Genomic DNA, 24,471 nt, shown 5'->3' with positions numbered 1-24,471 from the left:
GCAGAAATCTTCTTTGACTACGAGTATAAAAAAATACAGCCGTGGGGTAGCCGCACCGTAAAACCTCACTTCTTTCCCTACAAGTATGAGCAGTCTTTTCCTAGTGGCATGGTGCTAGGATGCTGCATTTAACTATCTTTTTTAATTGGTGTAAAATCTAAGGGAGTGGAGAAGTTTGTGCGTGAAAGAAGCGTGTTTCAAGTTGCATCATTTGATGAGCTGCAGGCTGACTTATCTCTCTTTTTAAAAAAAAAAAAAAGTGACCAAATAATGTATCAGGTGCTTGCTAATTTATGACTCCTCCTTTTCCCTGCCCTCACCCAGACCTCTTTCTCCCCCTTAGACCTGATAGACACAGACACAACTTGATACAACTTAGAAATGCTCTACAGGCGCTAAGAAAATTGTAGAAATGTTTTGAAATCAGCCTAAACCCAAAGCGTTCTAAAGCGGCATTTCTCTCTGATGCTGTGGTATCATGACATAGTAACAGCTTCTTTAACAGAATAGACCATGTAAGATTCAGTAGTTTGGCTTGAGTAAGTTCAGCGTTTGTAATCCTCAGAGGTTGATAACCTTTCCCTTTCTTTCTTTCTTTCCTTCCAGCTTCGTTCACAGTTATGTGTTACAATGTGCTGTGTGATAAATACGCCACCCGGCAGCTCTATGGCTACTGCCCATCTTGGGCGCTCAATTGGGAGTATAGAAAAAAGGGAATCATGGAAGAAATCGTCAACTGTGATGCAGATATCATTAGTCTTCAGGTAATTGGAAAATAACCTGCATTTTTCATCAGAAACAGAAAACGTTGACTTCCACCTTTAGAATGAAATGCTCCCTTGAAAACACCGTATTTGCCTACAAATTCTGGGGCTTACCAGTACAAGCTGTGTGCACAGCTCCTTGTTTACGCCTTGGCTCGTGTTAATGCCACTGTTCCTAGTCTGTTCCTGCTTGGTACAGAAGTTAAAGTCTCAGAAATACTCCCGTTGGCAAACAAGGGGACTCTCACGGTCAAAGTTAAATATCGGTTGTCATTGGTACGTGTATCCTGCTGTTGTTACTAGAAATTTACCGCCGACGTTTAGAACAGCGGAACGCTTCTGCCTTTAAGCTGATCTTTTGTTTTTTAAAGCGAGTTCTGGTAAGCGAAAATCTTGCACAAGAAGAGAGTAGTTAGTTACCTTGGTCTGCAAACCTCAGGAGATCAACCTCTGAAATCCTCTTGGAGACCAAACGTTACTAGAAAGAAAACATATTGTTACAGAACAGCGCGAGACCCTTGTGCGAAAGAGCTCTCCCGATTGAATATTAATTGCTGCTGGATATCTGTCGACCTCTCGAGTTTTAACCTAGGACGGTATCCGCATTCAGATGTCAAAAATATCAGGTGTAACCTATTGCTATTCAAAATACACCTGTCACTTCCCCTTTTGGGGGGAATCCAGGATATCCAGGAAAGCAAATCTGTTTCCAGCAGCCCATTAATCTGGGAAGTGACATGAACAGAAGCTTTTCGCTTTGGTGAGAGCTGCCGAGTGCGAGCCAGGGCAGGCACAAGTTGCCGTACAGCGATAGGAAGGGTTTACTGGACTTCGTTAGCCTAAAGTATTTGTGTTCAATTCCAGGAAGTGGAAACAGAGCAATACTTCACCCTTTTTCTGCCAGCCCTGAAAGAACGAGGATACGATGGATTCTTTTCTCCAAAGTCACGTGCCAAAATCATGTCTGAGCAGGAGAAAAAGCATGTGGATGGCTGTGCAATATTCTTCAAAACTGAAAAGTAAGGGGCAGAAGCAGCTTTTTAAAAACAGCTTGATTGAGGTCTGAAAGCTTTCCTCCTCTCTCAGGGTGCACGGTCACCAAAGTACTGTGCTCTAAAACAAAAGATAAAGTTCACTACACAGAACGATCCTCCCTTCCCTTTTGCTGCTCTCTTTGCAACAAAGTCCTCCCATTCCTTTCGGACTATGAACAAAGGTATCTCGTCACAAGTGTGGAAGTTGCAGGAGAGCTAGTACCTGTAAAAACTTAGGCGCTTCCTGCGAGCGCTGTTTAGCAGAGCTAATAAATAACCTCAGCTTCTCTACAAACTTTTCCCTTGCCTGACAGAAGTTTCACCCCTTTAAGATTAAAGATCGATAAGCTGCGCTGGCTTAATCTTCAGGAATTAGAAGATGTAGTGCCGCCAGAGGATCACAGAATATTCTCTGCTTTTACGAATCGTAACATTGCGTTGTTGAATTCCTGATCCAAACGGTTCTGCTACATTAAAACCATCAAACTACTGGGGAGGGAGGAGAGGTACCGGCATTCACACTTCTCATCTGTGTAAACTGCTCACGGGTTGTACCACACCAAGTATCCCTCTGAATATTCCCTCGAAACAGGTTTCAGTAACGAGAATGGAAGTTTCGCAAAGCCTTAGCTCCCCTTCAGAGTTTTCACTGCTTCCAGAAACAAAAATAGGCATTTCAGATCACTTATAAAAACAATTCGACTTGTTTTGAATAGTGGAAGTCTGTGAAAACAAACAACTGATGTTTTTCAAACCTTGAAACCAACAAGGGTCTATAGAGAACTGGTTATTACGCTGAGACTCTCACAGGTGGAAACGGAAGAGTAATAATACTCTTTTTTAATTTTCTTAGAGCACAAAACAAACAGAAAAAGCCCTTTCGATAGGTAGCCTTCAGTTTGTCCTGAAGCAAGGCGTTTTCGGGCATCCTAAGGCTGGGAAGGAATGAAAAACCAATTTCACAAAACTAACGGTGGTAGCTAGTGGTTTGAAAGAAACTGGTTGCATTTGCCCAAAGTAAAACCTGGCCTTTAATTCCCATCTCATCCTTGTTTTTTGCCTAGAACACTCCTGAGGAGGTGCGATAACCTCCGAGCGTGGCTCTGAATAGTCCTCTCAGAGTGCTACGCCGAAACAAGTAAACGTTTCCTAAACCCCAGGTATCTCGTCTCCCCTGAGAGTATCTCGCTGGCCAGACCGAGAGCTCTGTCCTGACTGGGGGAACATTTCTTAGAACTGTTTTTACGTTTATAAAACGAGAGGACAAAAGAAATGCGCCTTACCCTGTCCTGCAGGCGCTCTCCTTGGACGTGGTAGACCGGAGTGCAGATAGAGACCGTCTCTTTTCACGTAGCTGTACGTTCACACGCGATTCTCTTTGTTTGATCAGATTTACGCTGGTGCAGAAGCATACGGTGGAGTTCAACCAGGTGGCGATGGCTAACTCGGAAGGTTCAGAAGCTATGTTAAACAGAGTGATGACGAAGGACAACATCGGAGTTGCCGTGGTGTTAGAGGTGCACAAAGAATTATTTGGAGCAAGTGAGTACGACCACGGTTCTCTCATCGATTATTCAGTTCCACGTAAAGGCATGAGGTATTCCTAGATAATACGGCTCTCGAGAATATTATTGCCTTCGGTGGTGGTAACCAAATACTCGCAGATGAGCAAACGCTGTTCTCTGTGCTAACTTGGGAAGTGATAGCCCATGGGTGGCTAAAACAGGACGCAGACGAGGTGATTTCCTGGTCTGGTTGCACTGGCAGCCAGATGCCAGCATTTCGCTCTCTCCTTGGAAGCTTTTGTCCCTGCTTACTCACTCTGTTAAATTCTACTTGAAGAATTTTACGCTTTTCCAAGGTCGGCGTGTTTACACGCGTACGCTCTTACCAGTAGTTGTCGGTAATGTTCCACTTCTATTTTCACCTCTCTTTTTTTCCCCTTGATTGAATCCTTCCATCTTCCCCCACTGATTATATGACAGTGCTAACGTACGGTTGTGGAAGAGTGAGATTAGCAGGTATCTTTTCATGCCGCTTGATTGACTGACTGTCACATTTTCATCAAGTTTGATCAGATGCAGTAGACGATTTCAGCATACCTAAAATTGCCACCCTGCGCTGTCTGCGTGTCTGGTTTTTCGATGGCTTGTTGCCAGCGTACCCTTCAAAGGAGCAGAATGTCTAAATTGCAGGTCAGGAGGGAGCTGCCTGTGACTTTATGCCCCATCTTTCAGAGTACCGTTTCTCAGATAAATAGTAAAAGCAGCTACAGCGTTGTGCAGCAGCCAGGTTCATACTGCATTCATTGGAGCAAGTTTGAGTTTTTCCCAAGGGAGCAATTTGCCGTACCGCGGCAGCTAAAAGTCAGGAAACTCCCTTGTGCCTTAAATACGGAATAGTGCTGCACGCTCAAGTGATGACCGCTTGAGCAGCAGAGGAGGAATGCGATTGTAACGGCACCAGATTCTGCTGGCTATTTCTTTCCTATACTGGAGAAATTTAGTCACGTAACGTTACGTAAACGCTGCTGATTTAGAAGGGAGCGGTGGTGCAGGTGATGCCTTTTTTCCAGCAATGAAAGTACACCCGTCTGCTGGTGCGTCTGACTCGGAGTCCTTGGTAGCTAGACCCGGAATGTTAACGGGGGAATCGGCTGCCTTCACACAATCAGCCTTTCCCCGATGAAAATGTATTTGTTTACCCAGGTATGAAATCGCTTCATGTGGACAAACAGCTGCTTATTGTGGCCAATGCCCACATGCACTGGGACCCCGAATACTCAGATGTGAAACTCATTCAGACCATGATGTTTGTCTCGGAACTGAAAAATATCCTCGAGAAAGCCTCAAGCAGGCCCGGTAGCCCAACAGCAGATCCTAACTCTATCCCTCTGGTGCTGTGTGCGGATCTCAACTCATTGCCTGATTCAGGTAAGGCTGGCTTTGGCTTAATTTTCAACTCACCTTTTAGAACGTTTGAATCCTCTTTTCCTCTGAGGACGATGGGGCGGTTTGCGCTTCCCTGGGGAGGTATGGATGAAAGCTTTCTTAGTAGCAGCTGCCTTTCGAAATCTGGCTGAAGAGAGTGCAAGTCCGCCGACTGAGTAAACTGCTTTCCGTACACTCCAGAAAAGTTGGTTACACCTGCAAAGATGTAGAAAAGCACAAAGAGATCATAAATAAATCGTTGAATAAATACCCGTGCCTTGAGCAGCAATAATAAGTGGGATAGACATGAGTTTGCGATGGAACGTGAAAACTTTCTAAGGAGACGGGTTTGCTTTGAAAGCCGGAGAGGGACTGTTTACAAGGGCATGGAGTGATAGGATGAGGTAATGGCTTGAAGCTGAAGGAGGGGAGATTTAGATTAGATGTTAGGAAGAAATTCTTCCCCGTGAGGGTGCTGAGGCCCTGGCACAGGGTGCCCAGAGAAGCTGTGGCTGCCCCTGGCTCCCTGGCAGTGGTCAAGGCCAGGTTGGATGGGGCTTTGGGCAACCTGGGCTAGCGGAGGGTGTCCCTGCCCGTGACAGGGGTGGGACTGGATGGGCTGTGAGGTCCCTTCCAACCCAAACCAGTCTGGGATTCTACGCTTTAGTAATTAAGACGTTCGATACTGTAGTACCAGGTATACGTACGAAAGCTGCGTCTCTAGCACCCTGTCACCTGCGTCCTGCAGTACACGCACTACGGGTTTACCGTAAACCTCAAAAAATGCCGTCAAAACCGCTGGAGAGCCTCGGTTCCCTGGCTGCGTGGCAGAAAGGTGCGTACGGCTCAGACGTGGGCAAGACAGCCGCTGCGTAGATTCCCCTTAGACGGAAAGCTCTTTTCTCATCCCACGGGGTGTCTTAGCGGTGTTTTGGTTTTTAACTCCGAGGCCAACCTTCCCTGAATGTCGTATTTTAAAGCAACTCCCCGAATCCTTTCCTTTGCAAACAGGTGTAGTGGAGTACTTAAGCAATGGCATAGTTGCTGACAACCACAAGGACTTCAAGGAGTTGCGTTATAACGAGTGTCTGATGAACTTCAGTGGCAACGGAAAAAACGGGGCTTCTGAAGGAAGGATTACGCATGGCTTCCAACTCAAGAGCGCCTACGAAAACAACTTGATGCCTTACACCAATTACACTTTTGATTTCAAAGTAAGCAGCGATTTTTCTGACGTGGCAGACATTGACCTGGTCTCCCCAGGATGCTGTCTTAGTTTTCTGACCATTGGCTGTCTTTCCCTCTGTTCCTGTAAGCGCTTCATCACTGGTTCCTACACTCGCTGGACGCTTTGCCTACCGCGCACAAATCCTTGATTTGCTGGCATTTTTGAGCTTCCGACCTGGCTCTGGCCAGTGACTTAATGCGAACGGATGCAGCGCTTTGAACGCGGAACGCCGCGGGCGTTTCTTACCCTAATTCCAGCGCTGCGCCTCTTCCTCTGAATTGCGGCCAGAAGCCAGTCGAGTTCAGGTTGCCAGAAGCGAGGTCTGTTCTCACTGTCGTGTTTCTCTTTCTCCCTAGGGTGTGATTGACTACATTTTCTATTCCAACACTCACATGAACGTGCTTGGTGTCCTGGGGCCTTTGGACCCTCAGTGGCTGGTTGACAACAACATCACTGGGTGTCCACACCCTCACATCCCTTCAGACCACTTCTCACTGTTAACACAACTCGAACTCCATCCTCCGCTCCTGCCTCTTGTCAACGGTGTGCACTTGCCTAACAGGAGGTAGTGGAGCCCTGCCCCTTTGAGGGCGAGGACCTGTTGTTATGGACCTGTACAGTTGTAAATCAAAGTATATAGGAGTGAAGTATGGCCAACCTTAAGCTGCTTCTTCGAGCTCCTTTCCTTATGTGTTTGATATGAGATTTTGCACATTTTGGTGCATATTGGTATCATTTGGCACTAGGGCTGGAACCAAAGTATTACTCCCTTTCCAGGTTTTTAATTTAATTTCTTTTTCTTTTTTTTTTTTTTTTTTTAAACTGGCAAGCTTTTTCTTTTCAGTAGGAAGCTGCACTTATAAATGGACAGATGAGACTAAAAACTTGCTTATTAACCTATTTCAAGATAACGCTTTTTTCCAGAACGTGGCGACATGAGCCAACCTTTTAGGAGAAAGAAAAACAAAAATAGAAATGCTTGTTTTGTAGGAGAAAATATTAGAAGTACTCTTTGTTTGAACCCAAAAAGGAGATTGAACTCTGCATCCAAAATAAATTTTGCACATTAGCGAAGCACTTAATACCTGACTGTAAATGATTAGCAGTGCGGCCCTGCCCCTTGTCTAACGAATATTAGAAAACCAAAGATGGCTCGATATCTGTGATAAAATTTGAGGTCTAAATTCTCCTGACGTAATTTCATTTACAACAACATTTCCAGCGAAGCTACGTCTCACGAGACTTTGCGGGTGAGCGTTTAATGCTCGGCAGACGCCGCGGTGACTTTTTTTCAGAGCTCTGAAGAACTCGGCAGCACAGTTTGGGAGCAGGACTTAGAAACGGTAAGAAATCGCACTCGAAGCGAGCCGTGGCAAGCGTTTGGGTGCCGGGCGAATAAAGAAGTTGCAAATCCACCCTCGGTTCCCCTTTTCCGAAGTTTGGTTGCAAAGATGGGAAGCTTGGGATTAAACGCTTAAGCGTAGGGTAAAGGAAAAAGCCACTGGAAACGATCTTACTTCTGTCTCCAACGGGCACGCGGAGTAGCTGTCGGCATGCTTTTTTCATTGGGGAAGCGAGCGGTAGCCGTAATCATTCCTTGGATTATTTTTCCTGACCCTAGTTGCCAAATAACCATCACACTTTTTTAATAATCTATCTTTTCTGTTATCGGTCAGGGTTGGATTAAAAAGCTGCTGGTTCATTCCCAACTGTTTATGCTCTTTGGATGTGTTGGAAATCTTTTTGTTCCTCTTTTTTTTTTTCCTTTGTTTTTTTTCTTTTTATGCTCTAGGTGGCCAGTTCAAAACCTTGTGCCTCAAGAGGCATTAAACATAATGCAATTTTCTGAAAAAAAAATTGGTTGGCTGCTTAATGTTTAAAAAAAAAAAAAAATGGCACAGTGATAGGAAAAGGTTGTGTCTGTGTTTTTAAGTTTTTCTTTATTCTGCTTTTTTGCTGCTATAAGATTTTCTTGAATTTATATTTTAAACTTTTCATGCACTTTACTGTTTCTAGTCTCAAAATGTGATATTTTTAATAAATGAAAAAATTTTCCATTATGTGAATGACATTTTTAAACAGATTGAGAGCCTATATTTCTGTCTCATTCGTATACTTAAAAAAAAGTCAAATTTAAATTGTGAAAATAGTTTTAATTACTGAGGAGCCATCTTCTGTCTTGCAAAACTGCTAGAGGCTGTTCCTCTACTCTTTAATTAAATGTTTCCTTTGTCGTTTTATACATAGGAAATTATCCATAGAGGGGGGGGAAGAAGCAAAAAAAAAAAAAAAAAATCAATTGGACCTGGAGTAGAAACTATTCCCTGACTCTTGTTGGGGGCCGGGGAGGGGGTGGTGCGGGACAGAACACAAAAATCGGTTCAAGGAAACAACAAGTCCCTTTTAAAAGAAGTGCCTAAAAACCCCCAAAAACCAGAAGCGTCATCTAGTGTCTACTATCAATTGGAAGCGATCGTAGCTGGGTGAAATTCCTGTACAGCAATTGCTTTGTGCAGCACCAAACCAAAACAAAACCCCCCAAAAAAGCCCTTTAAAGACGGATTTTCCTCTAGGTGCAGGTATCTCTTTTTTAATATACCTCAGCGTTCGCCACCTAGCCGTTGCAGATAAACTGCGCAAGCGATTTGAGAGTATAGTACTGGAAAGTAGAATAGCATGAAAAACTTAATTTTGTGGACATTACCTTTCTGTAATCAGCTACTGTATCTTTTTTTGGAGGGGGGGTGCTCTGCTCTGGAGGTGTGCACTAACAAACCCTTCTCCTCCTTTTCCTACACGCATGTTAACTAGCAACGTGAGCAATATTTCCTACCATACTTCACTCCCAATATTTTTTGAGATGTTTGTATAAAATGGAATTTAAAATTCACCTATGATTGTATATGAACTGCAGAGGAGCCCGTTTATTAATAAAAATAAAACCCAACAACAATCTTTTGTAATATCGGGGTGGGAGAGGATGGGGATGAAAAAAAAACAAACCAACCCAACCAAAACCCTGGCAAACATTGTAAACTGCTGACGTTTGACTTTCCTTTGGTTTCTAACCGATCCAAGTGTTGCAGGAAGGTGTTTAATTGGATTTTCTCTGCTGCGAAACGCACTTCTGAACGGCCACGATGCTGTGCGATTTTTTTTTTTTTTTTAAAAAATGTTATTTTAACAGACGTTGCACAAAACCTCTGGATTTAAAAAAAAACGTATCTCGTTTATGTTTCAGTCGGTGCACATAACAGGGGATGTGTTTACCCGCCTTTCACCTGTCTGGCTCCCTCCCCATTTTCCTTCTGGTTTTTTCCCTTCCCGGCAGGAGCAGTAAGGGGATTGCGCGGTTTTTTTTTTCCTTCCCCCCCAGCCGAGCAGAAACGCCGCTCTCCGTAGGGATTTTCTGCCTTAGGAAGAGAGGGAGCGGGGAGCCGTCAGCCTGGCACGCAGGATGAGATCCCTTTCGGTAAACACACGCGTCGTCCAGATGGCGACGCTAATTTTCTTTTGACCCAGATGGAAGCTGACGGTAGGGTGTTTTCTAGGAGAGAGGGAACAATACGAAGCAAAATTTCCCTAACCCTAAGCAGAGATAGATGGGGAACCAGCAGTTCTCTCCATCGCTGACCCTCGGTTCCCAGCACGTCACAGCGTCCTCGCAGCCGACGCCTGGGGAAAAGGGGGGGGGAAAAAAAAGCTCCAAATCCTTTACTGCTCCTCGCTGTCTTGGTTTGCTTTCACAAATATGGTGCCTGGTGTCAACTTCTAAGCAACAGCACTGCCTAAAGCAAGCAGAGAAAAAAAAATCCAACACCCTTCTACAAGCAACTTTTTAAAATTCAGTATGGTAAATCTGTTAGATACGGGGTTTTGTGTGTGTGTATATATATATAAAAACAAAAGAGAATTTTGTACAATGTAGCTGAATATTTTTGTTTCCTTATTTCGATGTAAGGAGCGTGAACATTTGCGTGCCACACGCTGAAGTCGGGTATGGCACAACGGGGTCCGAGACCAGCTTTGCTTCCCATTTGCTTCGGTAAAAGCTTTTGTCGTCTCTTTCTAGCATTTGTCGAGAAATTATTTCATTTTATTGGTAAGCTTTCCCTGTCTGTTGGAAGCCACTCCTGTTTAGTCTGCGGACACATTCAGAAAAGGTCTCATTAGTCCCAAGTCCTCACTGTTCTGCGTTTTATAGACTAGAAAGCCAAAATCTTTGACTCTCAACCTTTTCAGAAGCACTTGCCACTGACCTAACACAGCTTTCAAAACCGTACCGTGACCTCCGGCGTTCGGGTGACGCTGTAGATGGCCGACGGTCTCCCACCTTGCTGGCTTTGCTGCGGAGATTCCTAAATCCACGTTCCACGTTCTTGAACTCCCGAGGCCCGCTTTACAAAGATGCTGAGCGTCTGCGGCTCCAGCTTAACCCCAAAGATTGGGCTTTTGGAGACCGGCTTTCCGCACCCGCCTCGGGAGACGTCTGGTCCGAATCGCGAGCGAGAATTTGAGACCTCAAAGGTTCATCTCACTTGTTTCTCTGCGGGTTGGTTTTGGTGAGGCGGTGGCGGGGAAGACAAAAGGGCTCGTTGAAATTCAGAGTTTCTCTGTTAATTTAGGAGAGGGGTTGGGGAAACACCGGAAGGATTCCTAGACGGGAGCACAGCGTTCACCCCTTCTTGGTAGGGCGCAGGGGCCAGAAGTGGCTGCCAGTCCTTACTGTCTGAAAACCAGATTTAAAGCCAGCAACACAGGAGATGTTACTTCATTTCCACGATGCCTTTTCAGCTTTGAGCATCGAAAACTTCCTTCGGCACGAAACTTGGCATAGCAGGGTGGAACAAAAGGGTTTGGGTTTTTTTTAAGTCTTATCCACACCGAACTAATAGCCTGCAGTGGGAATATCACCAAAGCGCGATACACACCCTCGTACAGGTTTAAAAGGGGGGGCAGAGGACCTGGCTTGTTAGAGACTGGAAAAGCAATGAGCCCCAGATGCCGAGAGGTTTGGGTTTTTTTGATACACGCAATTATTAGCCGAGTCTCTCCAGCTCGTAGTGAGGAAAAGCACCTTGCGATACGCAGCTCGCCTTTTTTCTTTTTTTTTTTTTCCCCCAAGTTTACAGAAGTATCGTCACATACCTGCCCTTTCTCACCCTTCAGCGTTCAAAGGCGACACAAACCCCGAGAGAACCCGGGGGAAACCAGTCGCGTCTTAAGTCTCTATGCCAAGCGCCAACCAAGAACTCGCTTTAGGATTAGAAACAATTTTAGGAGGAGATGATAAGGCTGTAGCTCCCGGCACAGCTCTAAGCGACACGGTGTCTTCCCCGTGCCCGCTCCGTGCACTGGCACCGACCGCGGGTTAGCTTTTCCTCCAGGAGACGAGAGCAGGGACGAAAGCAGAGCGGACGAGGCAGGCGCAGGCATCGCACCATCAGAAAAGGGACAAAATTAACACCTTTAAAAACTCCCGCATCCTAAAAAAAAAATAATTATTTGCCTCTATAAAAGGTATGAAGAGACCATAGTGTTTGCCGGTTTGGCTATGTTTGAGGATGACGGCCTTCAGGAGCGCAGGGTTTTTTGGAATATATCTGAAAATCAGCGTGAAGATAGAGAGATGCTCGGGTACTCGGGTACTTCAGGGGGTTTTAAACAGCGTGGATGGCAACGCACGCCAGGTGATACGACTCTTTCCTCCCTCCCTGTGATCCTGCGGCGTGTTTAGCTTGCAAAATCTCTCACCCTTGGAGTGGCGAAGGTTAGAGTGATCCTGGTACTTGGTCTTGTCCTCTTTGTTAAACAGTTCCTACGATTTAGGCATTTACTGAGTTTGCATTTGTCTGTATCTGTCTTTGTTCCAAAGCAAAAAAAACCCCAAACCATCCAATCAAAAGTAAAAAAAAAAATCCTCACGGTGGCTTTCTTTACCAGTGACATGTTACATGACTTTGGCTTTGTTTTCCATTTTTAATTATCGCATCGTGTGTTTGCTTTGCGAGCAATTAAAGTGTTTGTGTGCACCACGTTAGCTAAATATGCCCTTAATTCATAATCTCCCGGGCTGGACCGGAGCAGGGACGACGGGAGCCCGGGCTCCCCCTCCTGCCCCATCTCACGGGGGGTTATTTTGGGAGGTCGGGGTTTGGGGTGGGTTTTTTTAAGTTGGATTTCTTTCTTTTGCGTTCTCTTTGCAACCACAAGGTCCCGTCCCTCAAAAAGATAGAAGTACACGCGGCGAGGGGGGGGGAAGCTGCAGCGTCGCTCCCGGGCATGCTTACGCTGAAATTTTAAGGGGGGGGTTTACATCTCGTTATACGGAATCGGTAGCTTTGCTTTAATTTGAGAGCGTGCTGGGCTCTCGGATGGGGAAATTGGTGCTGGACCCCCCGGGGCAGGACCATGGAGGGCTGCCTTCTCCCCCAGCCCTGAGACGGGAAAAAAAGCTTGACGAAGTTTGACACCAACCCCGAGCAAAACTCCTGACGTGCTCGGCCCACGTTGCCCGTAAACACAAACAGTAAGAAACCACCTCGCCAGCTCTCACGTTGGCTTTTACCAAAGGATCCCTTTTTTTCCTCTCCCTCTAAAAGAACTCTTGTTTTAGACAAAGCGCCGCGCCACGGCGCAATTCCCCCCCCCCCCCGTAATTATATTTTGCAATGAAAAACCCACCGAGCGAACGAATTCCCGTCGAGTGGGGACGGCTCGAGGTGAGACCTGCTCCCCGGCCCCGAAGAAACGCCGCCGCTGCCGCTGCGGGAGCCAAGCAGCCCTGCCTTTCTCTAACCTTAGGGCAGCTCGGGCCAGGGAACTCCTCAAAACCCTGCCCTGGTACTTTTTTGTTCCTTTTTAAATTTTTTTTAATTTTTTTTTTGGTTTTTTTTTTAATCTAAACACACACACCCAACACCACGGAGACGCGGCACCGCTCACGCGCGACGCGTAGGGCTAAATATCTGCTTGTTTCTTCCCGCCCGAGTGCTTTTATTTCCTTCTGTCGGCAATAAACAGCCCTTTTGCAACCGCTCTCGGCCCCTGCTCTGGTTCCTGAGAAGCACAAGGGAGGGAAGGAGAGGGACCTGGGGACCGGCCGGGTGGTTCCCAGCTTGCCACCGCCCTGGGACGCGCTTTTGGCATCCAGGGCGGTGGGGTGGGTGATGCAAATCGGCTTCCTACCCTTTTGGGGAAGTGCCCAGCCCTCGGACATCTACCGCCAGTGCGGCCAAGTTCGGTTTTTAAACGGCGATCATTTTGCACGGGGTTGCAGGTCAGACCTGCGTCGCCGCGCTCCGCGGGGCCAAGGGACATCCCTGCGTCGGCCGAGGGCTCCGCGGTGCCACGGTCCAGTCTAACCCCCCCCACACCCCAAAAATCCCAATTTTTTTATTCAAATCCGCGCAGAAAGAGCTGCCGCAGCCGAGGGGAGGAAGCACGTTGATCCTTTTATTGAAGGCGCCCAGGACGGGCGTGCAGGAACAGCGCAGGCACCCGAAACGCTGGGCGACACCGGGTGCCCAAGGGCAAAGCCTGGTTTTTTTGGGGGGGGGGGAGCGGGGAAGGCTCCTGCCCCCCTGCCAAAACCCCGGGAGTGGAGCAAGCGCCGGCGTTGTGCCGCCAAACCCGGCGCATCTCGACGCAGAGAGGTTATATCGCTGCCGTTCCCCGCGGAGGAATAAATAACCGCAGCTGGTTATTTATTATCGTATGCAGAGAGCGGGAGGGATGGGGCAGGGGGTCTGCGAGGGGGTCGGCACCACCGCTCCGCCCCCCCAGCCCACCGCTCCGCTTCCCGCCGCGGCCGCGCCGCCCCTTCTTTTTTGGTGATGGTCCTGCAGGTTTCGGAGAGAGGCAAGAAAGGAAAATAAAGCGGTCAGGGGACAAGAGGATCGTCCTTGCCAAGGCCTTGGATGTGCCCGCTCGGTTTTCGGTGGCGGGGCGTTGCGTACCTCTGCATCAGCTTGCGGACGAGCAGCTGGATCCAGGGCGCCTCGGGGGCCACGCACACCTTCTTGTTTTTCTTCAGGGTGAGGCTGCAAGGCGACCAGACCCTCTCAGCCCCGCGCACGCCTCTTCCCCAAAATTTTTCTAACCGCGTCGCCGTCCGCAGAGCGAACCCCTCGTGCTCCCCGGCACGGTTACCGGCGCGCCCCTGCAAACCCCTGCCCCGAGTCCGGACGGGATTTTTTGGGCCTCGACCTCGGCTCCGTGAGCCGTGCCGGGGGTCACCCTCGTTAAAACGGGCAGCGGCGTCCCCGTGCCTCGTGAGAATCACCGCAAGATTTGGGGCCTTCGGAGAGGGTGCAAGCACCCACGTATTTTTCCACCGGTACAGGAGCAAGCAATTTGCAGGAACTGGTTTGCAAGCTTTCCACTTACACGATCTCCTTCCTCCTGCAGTGAATCCCCGGCGGCGTAACATCGATGGCGAGGATGAGCCCCAAGTTGATGATCTGGGCGGTCGATTTGATGCACTTGCACTTCATGTTGGTCAGCAGGCTCTCCAGCGACAGACCTGCGCCCGAGAGCAGCCCACACCCAGGTCTCTGCCGCCCTCGGGGGAGGCAGACGGGGATTTTCCCCCCCTCCCCTCCCCTCCCATCCCCTGTGCCACCGTCCCGCATCCCGTCCCCCCCCGGCACCCACGGGGCTGTTTGCAGCCACGGGCTTATCTTAACGGGGTTCGCAGCGGCAAGCGGCGAGAGCAGCGAAGTCGACGCACGGCTGATCCCTCCCGGCATGGTCTCAAAGCTTTCTTTTCACGCACGCGGAAGGGGTTTAGCTTCGGGGTTTGAAAACTTAAGCAATATTTTAGGAATTAAACCCATCAGCCCGCCCACCAAGCGCTCAAGTTTCATGGGGGTCTCGAAGAGAAGCAGTTTAAAACCCATCAGGCAAACCCCCGCCCCGGTCCCAGGCATCCCTCTCCAGCTTAGCCACCGGGTTTAAGAGAGAAACTCAGGCTCAAAGATAGGCGAGACACAAATTTGAAAGCTTAGAGAAGCCCACGCTCAGCCCCGTCCCGCGGCACCCAGTGCTTCTGCCAAGGGATGTGGAAGGCGAGATGGACGGAGACCCCAAAAATCACTCACCGCCCCCCGGCACCGAGTTGCTCAGGAGCAGGGCCAGGGCCAGTGCCGCCGGCAGCAGCCGCATCCTCGCCGCCTGCCCCGAGTCGCCGCGGGGGGCTGCTTTATAGCCAGCCCCGCCGGGGATTTTACAGGCTGGGAAATGCCAGGGGAGGGGGGGAAAGGAGCTGCCCCGCGCTTCGACTTCCCCGCCGTCGCTTCCCCTCCGTCGCACGTGGCCCGTGCCGCCTCCCCGCCGAAAAAGGTGGAAGCCGCTGCGACCGCCTCCTAAAACCTCCTGCTTGCCCCACGTTTCTTGGTGGCGAAACGGCGGTGACGGCTGCTCTGCCCCTCGCCCCGCGGGGACTCGCTCCCCTGACCCCCCCCGAGCCCCCGGCACGCCGCGGGAAGGGACGCGAGTGACGGCGACCGAGGGCGCTGCCTTTATTGGACCCGTTGGGTCGTGCCCAAAGGGGACACCCAGCGCACGACCGTGGGGCGGGAGGGTGGGGAAGCGGGGACCGACATTTTCAAGGGCTTAAATGCCTAAAAAGCAAAGGAAAAAGGGGGCTCAGGGCATCGTGCAGCAACACGCTCCCCTCCGCAGCGGGGCCAGGCCGCAGCGGGACCGGGGGCGGCCAGTTTGGGACCCGGCGCATCTGCCCGCGCGGCCAGCGGCGGCTTCCTCAGCGGGGAGGCTCTTTCTTCCTCCTGCCAAAAGCAGAAGGTGGAGGGGGGTTGGGGGGAGAAACGTGTGAAAACCAGTCCCCACGGGACGTCCCTGGTCCCACCAGGAGCCCCTTTGGCTCGGGGTGGAGGTGGGGGGGGGGGGCTTACAGGTTAGGGAGGTCCTGCAGGAGTTTCTTCACCCAAGAGGTGTCAGGATCCACGCAGACCCTCTCCTGGCTTTTTAACTTAATCCTAGAAAACACGCGGGGTTTCAGCACCGTCCCTTCCCCCTCCTCCTCCGGCGGGGTTTGGGGGGGGGGAGCTCCCGCAGCCGAGCGTCCCCCACGCTTCTCATGAAGAAAAAGAGCACGAAACTAAAATCATTCAGGGAGGACGGGGAGGGGAGCAGAGGGCTCGTACCCCCCCTGCCCCGGGAGCCACTTACACCACCTCGAGGCGCCGGCAGCTGCTCCCCACCGGCCGGACCTCGATGCTGCTGTATTTCCATGGGTGGATGAAGGCCCTGGTGGTCCTGGCACAGCGGCAGCTCAGGTTGCTGTTGGCTTCCAGGAGAGCTGGAGGGGCACACGGCTGCGGCTCACGCGCCACTCGAAAACCCGTCTGCGTCCCCAAAACCCTTTCTGGGCAACGCATGTCCCCCTCCCTCCCAGCATCACCGCACCCCGCTTGCAGAAGAGCCTGGGCAGTATTTACACCCCGGGAGATGGCGGCGGGATCCAGCGTCCCAGCCAGCATCCTCCAGCCCCGCGCACGGAGCCGGGGGGGGCAGAGGGAACCTCACCTGCATCCCCGGGGCGGTGGGTCGCCAGCAGCAGCCCCAGCAGCAGGGCCGCCCGCGCAGCCATGCCGGCCCCAGCCCCAGCCCCGGCAGCATCCCCCTATTTGAAGCGGAAAATAGGAGAAGTGAGGCGGCGCTGGCGGGAGGCCCCGGGGTCGGGGTGGTTTTCACCCATCGCAGTTCCCTGCTGACGGCGCTCGCTGAGCTTGCAACGCCGCTGATAAACGCAGGTCGGGGCTCGGCGGGGGCCCGGGCTTCCTGAAACCGGCTCCGTTTTCCCTTTCCAACAAAGCCGGGTCTTGCAAAGACGTCGGCCATTTCCCCCAACACTTGTTCTCAGCCCATGCAGCCGCACGAGCCTGGAGGTTTTCTGGGGTGCTTTTCTCTTCTGCCCGATCAGATATTACGCATTTCTCCTACGACCAGGTTTCCCCCCTGCAAGGCGCATCCCAGCCCAAGCTTTGATGGCATTTGCTTTTCCTCTTCCCCCCTCCATGGCCGATTATCCCAAAACCCTGCCAACTGACCTCACACACACCCCCACTCCCCCCCATTTACAGCTTTCGGAAGCCTGGCAGCCACCTGCAAACCCCAGCCCCACCACGACCGCCGGCGCTGGGACGCGTTGCCTGTATCCCCCGGCTCCTCGCCAGCATCTTCGCGCCCCCGGATCAGCGCCGAGGGAGACAAGAGGCTGGTTACGTTGGGAAGGAACTTTGCCTCCCGCCCGCCGTGCCGGGGCTGCCGGACCTTTGCTGGTGGTTCAGGGCTGGGACACCCGTCCCAGCCTCGGACAAACCTTTCTCCGTTCCTTTCTCCGTTCCTCCGCGTAACAGGGGTTTTGCGCCTGGGTGAATTCCCCTACCACCTATAGTAGAAATATCTCACCTGACGTATATTCAAATGCACCTTTTAATGCCCGCGGCAAATCTGTGAAAGAGCATCGAGACAAGAGCGCCAGATGCCAATGACGGTAAATTCAGCTCCAGGAAGGCCCCGACGGTGGGGTTTATCAAAGCTCTGCCGAGTTTCTTCGAAGCTAAAAGATCCAAGGAAAACACAACAGAAGGAAAAAAACCAACCCGAATTTTATTTGACTTGAGCTCTCGGGACAGGACGCACCACACTGTGTCATAAAAAGCCCGGACGCGCGTTCCGTCGACGAGCGCTTTGCACGGGAAGAGTCGCAAAGTCGTTCTTACAGGGACGGGAGCAGCCCCTGACGGGGGAAGGCTGCGCAGAGCCTACAGGCAAATCAGTAAATGAAGCGTTCGTGTTCACGCTGAGCCGAGGACCGAAGGCGGAGGGGGGGGAAAACCACCCCCACGAACCTGCCGCGGGGCGGGGGTCAGCAGCGAGCCGCCCTCCCCGCAGCAGCCGCCGCCGGAGACGGGGTTTTTGGGAAGAGGGGTGGGGGGGAAGCGAGGGCAAAGTGAGGAGCGGGCAGGTTTGCACGCCCGTGCATCACCCGCCAGCCCATCTCGGGGCTCCGAGCGTCAACTTCCTTAGCAGGAAACTTATTTTTTCTTCCTGCAAAAAGCAGAAGGAGGAGAAAAGTGTGAACGCAGAGAAAAGCGGGTCCTGGGGGAGGAAGCTCCTGCCCCAACCGAAGGAAGTTGCCACCGTTTCCCCGGGGCAGGCATCCCGGGGGGGCACGTCTCCCGGCCGCCCCTCTGCCGTCCCACAAACCAAGGAGGGCGGCTTTCCCGGCCAAGCGTCACCGCACTATCGCGCTTGCAACAAGCAAACCCTGCTCCTACCATTCTCCCTCCCTCCAAAATATATATATATATATATTTTTTTTTTTTCCCCCCAAGAATGTTTTCAGAGGCATCGCGAACAAGCCGGGGAGAGCGCGACCCAGGGACGGCAGCAGCGGCGTGCCGAATGACCGACTGTCGCTTGGCACAGCGAGGTCTCGCCCCCTCGGCAGCCCCCCCTGAGAGCCCTCAGTCCCGCGAGCGCTCCCCGGGACCACGGACGTGACGGGACGCTGTCCGGGGTCGCCCGAGCCAAAGGCGGTTTCATCCGAGCAACTTACGTGCTGGCGATACGCTTCAGCAGTTTCTTTACCCAAGGGGCGTCAGGATTCACGCACACCTTCCCCGAGCTTTTTAATTTAATTCTGTAACGCAAGGAGAGTTTACGAGCGTCACCCTCCCCTCCAACGGCAGGGATTCGAGCAGCCAGAGCCGATCCGCCAGGCTCAGCTTTCGTTCGCAGCGGCGGCAGGTCGCAGGAAGCTGCTCGCGACAGAGGGAAGCCACGGGACGGGCAGGGAAAAGCGAGACGCGACACGGCGGGGAGCGCGCGTTCGAAGCCCAGAGGTGACCGTTCAAAGACAATTTTCTCTGTAGATTTACAACTCCATCGGCTTAGTTAAATCTTACCGCTCCCGCTCAACGCGCCGCTTTAGTCAGGACAGGAGTAACAAGGTGAAATCTCGCCCCGAGATGCTGTTTGCTCTCGGGAGAGCTGCGTTATCCGTAGCGGGAAAATCAGTTACAGCTCATCCTGCCTTGGCGTCCGAGAACGCGCTTCCCCAGACACCCCCCTCGCCGGCACGCTTCCCACTACGCGCCGGTACTAATAAATCCCGCTTTGCCCTGCCGGTCTCAACGTTTCTCAAGCCTGAAGCGTGAGCGAGCTTGCCGGCATTAGTGAAAAGCTTTAGTTTTCAGCAGAGGGAGCGGAGAAGCGAGGCGGGCGCAGAAGAAGAGGCGCAGCTTTCTGCCCCACGAACAACCCGCAGCACTTACATGATCTCTGTACGTCTGCAGGTGCTTCCCACAGGTCTGATCTCAATGCTTTCGTACCTCTTCGGACTCATGTAGTCCGAAGTTGTTTTCACGCACCTGCAGTTCAGGTTTCCGTTCACCTCCAGGATGGCTGAGAAAGAGAGAAGGGAGCAACTTACGGAGAGAAACAGCGTTATTTAGCGATGCGGCGGCCCCAAGCCTCCAGAAGAGCCACGGAAATCGCCCCTTTCCGTGCTTTCACCGAGCCCACCGTAGGGACCGCAGGAAGAAACCGTTATCCGCGCCCCGACCTCGGCACCCCGCTCCCACGCAGCTCCGGAAAGCCGGCCCGGGTCCCAGCACCGCAGGACGGTCGCGCTCGTTCCTTCGCTCCGAGAGCGACCCGGGGCTGAGCAGCCGGGAGGAGCCCCGCTCTCCTCGGGTCCCTTCCATGGCAGGATGCGGGCGATGTCCACCCGTCGAGGACCGCGGCAGGCTGGGAGCGGGCGGGTATCTGCCAAGGCAGCAGGAGCTCACCTGCGCGGGCTGAGCGGGACATCGCCACCAGCACCACCACCGCCGCCAGCAGCCACAGGAGCACGGGGGGTCCCGTCCCCAACCCAGCCGGCGCTCGCATCCTCGCGACGGGCTCGACCCCGGAGACGGACTGAGGAACCGGGTGAAGAAACACCCCTATTTATTCACGACGGTCACGCTCTGACACAAGCAGCAAGATTCAAACTTTGGCAGTCGCATCTGACCAGCGGACCGTGAAAAGAGGTGACGTAATTTCTCGGATGCTCCCCGCAGCCGGATCAGAATCTGAATTTACAATATTATCGATTAAAGCCAGCCATTGGGACCAAACGCTTATTTCGATTCCACACGTAATCTTTCTCACACCCTGTTTCTGATTAGCTGGGGCTGTACAATCGCCCTTTGTTCCCTTCAGCATTTATCACTCAACCACAAAAAAGAGCCCAGAATACAATCGGAGCGCAAACCGCGGGTAAGCAGGGGTTTTTTTAATGCACTCAGATATTTACATATTTCTTTCTTAGGGCTATAATTCCCCCCACGCTAATTTTGCTATCTCTTACATCAGCAAAAATGCCGAGCACCGTACCGTGGAAAAAATAATAAAGATTTCTGCTATACGTTTCCCCTCAGACCCTTCTAATCTAGCGCTTGGCTGCATGAGTAAAGCACCCAGGAAATGCAAGAGATGACTGGTACAGCAGCGCCAGCAAAAAGCAAACTATTCCTACATCTCTGTACGTTTGCGATTAAGTGCTGACGTGCACATTTACCAGCAGCGATTTTCTCCGTACCAGCGGCCCGGGAACAAAATACAGACGGATGCCAGAGAACGGCAGCGGGAAAAGCGACGGGGCTGGGGTGGACGCGGGGATTCGCGAGGGCGAGACCCCAGCTCGCCCTTTGCGGCGCGGGGAACGGAGCGAGAGGGGCTGCTGCCGCGCTCTTCCCCTCGCGACCGCCTCTCTTGTTACGTCCTGAGCGCCCTTCGATAACACCGGGATCAAATCCCCGGCTGGATGCGCGAGGAGCCACGGGGCGGCACCAGGGGTGGCTACGAAGTCTCCCTATCGCAGCCCATTTTTAGTAGCCCGTTACAGCACTCGAGACCCAGCGTCCTGCCTGCCTCACGTTTCGGGAAAAGCGGTTTTTAGGGCGTTACGAGCTCAGAGGAGCGGTGTGCGATGCGGTCGGTGAGGCAGTTCTCCATCATTCGCGGCAGGGATAACCAAACGGGAGCGGGCAAACTGCTGACCCCAAAGCAGAGGCGTACGCGCGAAACCGCAGGAGCGCAAGCAAAGGGAGGTCGGGCCGTGCGCATCCTTACGATGCTGTAGGGCCGCGTGTCCGCAAGGCTTTATTTTGGCAGCGCGGAGGCCTCCAGGCCTTACCCCCGAAGGAATACGCCTGTTTTGGGCGACCGTCGAACCATTTCACAGCATCTTTTGGGTTTCTCTCAACAGGAGCCACTGAAGGACCGAAGCCGTGCATTTTAGCACGCCAAGGGGTCAGTCCTGCGACGCCAACCCGTTCGACTCTCCCGCAGGATGTTCGAGGGCCACGGCTGCAGAGCGACGGCCGCTACGGCACCTCGTGCTCTCGGGTTTTGGTGGGACGGGGGCTGCCCAGAATAAGGCAAAGTCACCAGCCAGGAAGCAAAACGGGAAGGGGACATGCAGCCACGACAGCGAGGCCAGGAGGAAGGAAGAGGGCAGAAAAAAACCGATGTGGTTGTGTGATAATGTTGTAATTTGGAGCTTTCAAGTCACATCAGCATTTTATATAGTAATAAAATGGTAAACTAAAAAAAAAAGAAAAAAAAAGTCCTCCATTCAAACCGTAAGCTACTCATCTCTCTCCTAATTTCTTTTTCATCCAAGATAGGTCCTAAAGTCTTATAAAGTCCTTATTCAAGAGATCAAGGTCAAAAACTGAGGAGCGAGGAGTTTCACTCCCTGTGCGTCAGGGTCGCAGAGAGGCCAGAGACAACTTCCATGAGCTGTTCCCAAAGTCCCGTGGAGACGACGAGAGCCTTGCCGCTACGGCAGTGGGAAAGGAGATGGCTTTAAAACTCGGTTTTATTCAATACTTTCAGAATTTTCAATTTCCCTGCAGAGAGTAATTCAAAGGAGCCCGACCTATGTCCGGTTGAAGTGGTTTTGCTGGGTCGTGGCAGGGGCCTTTTCGAAGAAAAATCTGCAAAACGGTGCGGAAGGCAAGCGATTTACCAGGAGCGGTGACCGGTCACCTATTCAAAGTGCTGTAGAGGCACCAAAGAAGTTTCGAAATCTTTCTGCAGTTCATGACTTCAAAATGATCCTGCTTTTATAGCTGGGGAAAACCAAGAGAAGTGAAAGCAACTTTCCCCAGAGCTGCACGGCAGAGAGGACGGTGTCGAGGCACGCAGCCGGCGCTCCAAACGCGGCTCTTCCACGACCGAAATCGGAGAAACCGATACCAGAAGCCGGTACGGGAAGAAGCTACCCCTGGGAGCCATGCATCGAACATCCTGTGAGCGAGATCACGCCCCAGGTTTGTGGCTGCTCCTGTCTACCCTGGAGAGAAGTGGGAGCTACAGAAGCATGTTTCAGCTGGATGGATTTAGAGGGGTGGCTTTAGAGGGGGCCTAGGCGATCAGTTCGGCCACAGCAACCTCAGTTTTAGCCTGGGGCAGATGTTTTCCCCCAGACCTATGCAAGATCTCAGGTGTTTTCACCGAGGTTATCCCCTCTAGGGACGTCATGCTGCTTTGTGCTGACCCGTTGCTTTATGCCCGCCCTCGCGACACGCCTTCTGTGACGGTCATGGTGCTCATTAACTCACTTTGTACCCCGGATGAAACCCACACGTCCCTCCGGGGGAGGACAGGAGGGCCACCTCTTCACGGCGAGCGCCGAGGACGTTGTCCCCTCTGCAGAAGTGGCCTTGGCAGCAGCTCCCCTCCAAGTAGAAGTAGCCAATGCTGCTGGGACAAAATAACACGCTCACCCTGCGGCGGCGGGGAGGCAACAGCCACCAAAGCATCCCTTGGGCGGGCAGTGCTGCCCAACGGCATCCCTGGCCTGGCCCACGGATGCTTCTGGACAGACAACCCAAAGCACGGGCTCAGCTCTCGGGCGGTGGGGTGGCACGGCAGTCAACGCTACCGAGATGAAGAGAGCTTAACCAGCGGTTCCCTTTCAGATGCATCCTCTTGATTCATACCTAGACACAGATTTTCACAGCGAAGCCCAGCTCGGGCTTCAGCTCTGAAGTGATGTGCTTGGGTTTCCCCCAGGACGCCGGGGCAGTTTGGTGAATCCCCACCGCATCGCCCCACGAGACGTGCATTCGCCTTGCGCATCCTCAAGCTGCTACGAGTTTCTGCTTCGGGTAGCAACGGTGAAATAAATGTGGACGCGGCGAAAAAGAAGAACTCGACAGAGATACCGTAATCCCAGGGTTTCTGAATCGTCTTTATAGTAGTCACGGTGGTTTTGATGTATGGCTAATGAGGATATTGATAAATATTGCGGTGTTTTCTCAGGAAGGAAAAGCTTGCGGGCATTGCGGGTGGCTGACGTTTGTGTGTGCCAAGTGGTAATTCTGAAAAGGGAGAAGGAGGGTGAGGATCTAGCCTCCTGCGACTATATTTAAGCTAACCGCTTCCGGGATGCCAGTAATTCAGAAGACTGGTCCTCACACATGATCTGTGCACTTATCCAGGCCACCATCAACTGAAAGGCATTAGAAATATCCTAACAGCTTCTGTACTTTCTGCAGCGGCTCTGCCTTTGCAGGCGAGGGCTTGATTTGAGTCATTTTTAATTTCAGTTATTTTTATTAGATTTTTTAATTTATTTTTTTTTTAACACCCGCTGGATGTTAAAAAAAAAAAAAGACATCCCTCCCATGGTACCTTAAATCAGAGGCCTACAAAAACGTAGCGCAAAGTACCTCCCGAAGGCCAGGACCGCGGCAGGAAAGAAGTGATCTGCTGCGTGGCTTCGCTGTGCTTCTGCGGCCGTTGAACCGCTCAAACCCGTGTAATTTAGCGGCATCGAGCCACAGACAGCCTCAGGCTAGTTCAGCGAGGTCAAAGATTTCCTTGAAGACACTGAAAAATAGGTGATGGGAAACGAGAGGGGAGGTAGGCGAGCCACGTGTGGCAAGGAGAGGTCATGCTTTTCGACAGAGGGAAACTGGAGGTTTTACCGGTCCAACCCCCCGCTTTGTAAGATGAGGATGGAAAACCTGGCACAGCGTCTCCAAACAGACGAGCCAGGGATGGAGCGAGAACTTGGTCAGTAACAACAAGGCGGCTTCAGAGATGAGTAGAAAATGACCCTAGTTAAGAGTAGGAAAAAAAAAAAACCAAAAAACCCTTTTCTGTGATTGACCAGCCCGGGCAGAAACCCAATCCTGATGGAAATGCTGTGGAGATGCCGGTTCTCCTGCCCTTCAGCGAGGACCTACGTACTCCACAAGCGAGCGCTTGAGGATTCGCAAGAGGCTGCGTCGGAGACGCCTGCAGCAAGAAAACCTCTCGGCCACGCTGAAACCTCTGGGTTTGTGGTGGGAGAAAGCAAACTTTCAGCACACCCCTCTTTCTCCACAACTCACCCAGCGCTCCTCGCAGGAGAGAGAAAAACTGTGGGTTTGGTTTGTTTTTTCTTTTTTAAATCACCCCCCCACCACCAGCCGCCCCCCTCAAAA

The 24,471-nt window shown here is 51.8% G+C and overlaps 4 protein-coding genes across 8 annotated transcripts in view; 1 reads left to right on the top strand and 3 right to left on the bottom strand.

Annotated features, from left to right (window-relative positions):
• Positions 1-11,991, top strand: part of CNOT6L (CCR4-NOT transcription complex subunit 6 like) — a 35,194-nt gene extending 23,203 nt beyond the window's left edge. For 4 of the 5 annotated variants that reach the window (XM_075750906.1, XM_075750905.1, XM_075750904.1 and 1 more), the window contains exons 7-12: positions 607-764; positions 1,629-1,783; positions 3,189-3,340; positions 4,507-4,731; positions 5,740-5,942; positions 6,313-11,991. In XM_075750906.1, coding sequence (XP_075607021.1) covers positions 607-764; positions 1,629-1,783; positions 3,189-3,340; positions 4,507-4,731; positions 5,740-5,942; positions 6,313-6,525 — 1,106 coding nt within the window. In that variant the 3' untranslated portion in view covers positions 6,526-11,991. The remainder of the gene's footprint in view (positions 1-606; positions 765-1,628; positions 1,784-3,188; positions 3,341-4,506; positions 4,732-5,739; positions 5,943-6,312) is intronic. The other variant, XR_012835133.1, reaches the window with a different exon arrangement.
• Positions 11,992-13,386: 1,395 nt separating this feature from the next.
• LOC142601521 (C-X-C motif chemokine 2-like) lies at positions 13,387-15,211 on the bottom strand. Its single transcript, XM_075750700.1, has 4 exons — positions 15,058-15,211; positions 14,345-14,480; positions 13,915-13,998; positions 13,387-13,797 (listed from the first exon to the last, which is right to left on the bottom strand). The coding sequence occupies exons 1-4, from the start codon at positions 15,119-15,121 to the stop codon at positions 13,659-13,661; spliced, it is 423 nt and encodes a 140-aa protein (XP_075606815.1). The 5' UTR covers positions 15,122-15,211; the 3' UTR covers positions 13,387-13,658.
• A 247-nt stretch (positions 15,212-15,458) lies between these two features.
• LOC142601522 (alveolar macrophage chemotactic factor-like) lies at positions 15,459-16,683 on the bottom strand. Its single transcript, XM_075750702.1, has 4 exons — positions 16,505-16,683; positions 16,148-16,277; positions 15,871-15,954; positions 15,459-15,744 (listed from the first exon to the last, which is right to left on the bottom strand). Exons 1-4 carry the CDS (start codon positions 16,566-16,568, stop codon positions 15,720-15,722), a joined length of 303 nt encoding a protein of 100 aa, XP_075606817.1. The 5' UTR covers positions 16,569-16,683; the 3' UTR covers positions 15,459-15,719.
• Positions 16,684-17,591: 908 nt separating this feature from the next.
• On the bottom strand, positions 17,592-19,893 carry LOC142601520 (C-X-C motif chemokine 2-like). Its single transcript, XM_075750699.1, has 4 exons — positions 19,777-19,893; positions 19,261-19,390; positions 18,543-18,626; positions 17,592-18,031 (listed from the first exon to the last, which is right to left on the bottom strand). The coding sequence occupies exons 1-4, from the start codon at positions 19,874-19,876 to the stop codon at positions 18,019-18,021; spliced, it is 327 nt and encodes a 108-aa protein (XP_075606814.1). The 5' UTR covers positions 19,877-19,893; the 3' UTR covers positions 17,592-18,018.
• Positions 19,894-24,471: the final 4,578 nt, after the last annotated feature.

This window comes from Balearica regulorum, chromosome 4 (assembly GCF_011004875.1).
Source record: "Balearica regulorum gibbericeps isolate bBalReg1 chromosome 4, bBalReg1.pri, whole genome shotgun sequence".
Classification (NCBI taxonomy): Eukaryota; Metazoa; Chordata; class Aves; order Gruiformes; family Gruidae; genus Balearica; species Balearica regulorum.
This window is presented reverse-complemented; position numbering and strand designations above follow the sequence as displayed.

Coding starts and splice junctions, on each gene's coding strand:
- LOC142601521 (XM_075750700.1), bottom strand. CDS start 15,121: ATGCGGCTGCTGCCGGCGGCACTGGCCCTGGCCCTGCTCCTGAGCAAC. Junction 13,999..14,344: donor TGCAGGAGGAAGGAGATCGT/GTAAGTGGAAAG, acceptor GTCGCCTTGCAG/CCTCACCCTGAAGAAAAACA. Junction 13,798..13,914: donor GTCCGCAAGCTGATGCAGAG/GTACGCAACGCC, acceptor CGAAACCTGCAG/GACCATCACCAAAAAAGAAG.
- LOC142601522 (XM_075750702.1), bottom strand. CDS start 16,568: ATGGCTGCGCGGGCGGCCCTGCTGCTGGGGCTGCTGCTGGCGACCCAC. Junction 16,278..16,504: donor CCACCGCCCCGGGGATGCAG/GTGAGGTTCCCT, acceptor GTGCCCCTCCAG/CTCTCCTGGAAGCCAACAGC. Junction 15,745..15,870: donor CTGCAGGACCTCCCTAACCT/GTAAGCCCCCCC, acceptor TGCTTTTGGCAG/GAGGAAGAAAGAGCCTCCCC.
- LOC142601520 (XM_075750699.1), bottom strand. CDS start 19,876: ATGCGAGCGCCGGCTGGGTTGGGGACGGGACCCCCCGTGCTCCTGTGG. Junction 19,391..19,776: donor GTCCCGCTCAGCCCGCGCAG/GTGAGCTCCTGC, acceptor TCTCTTTCTCAG/CCATCCTGGAGGTGAACGGA. Junction 18,627..19,260: donor TGCAGACGTACAGAGATCAT/GTAAGTGCTGCG, acceptor CTTGCGTTACAG/AATTAAATTAAAAAGCTCGG.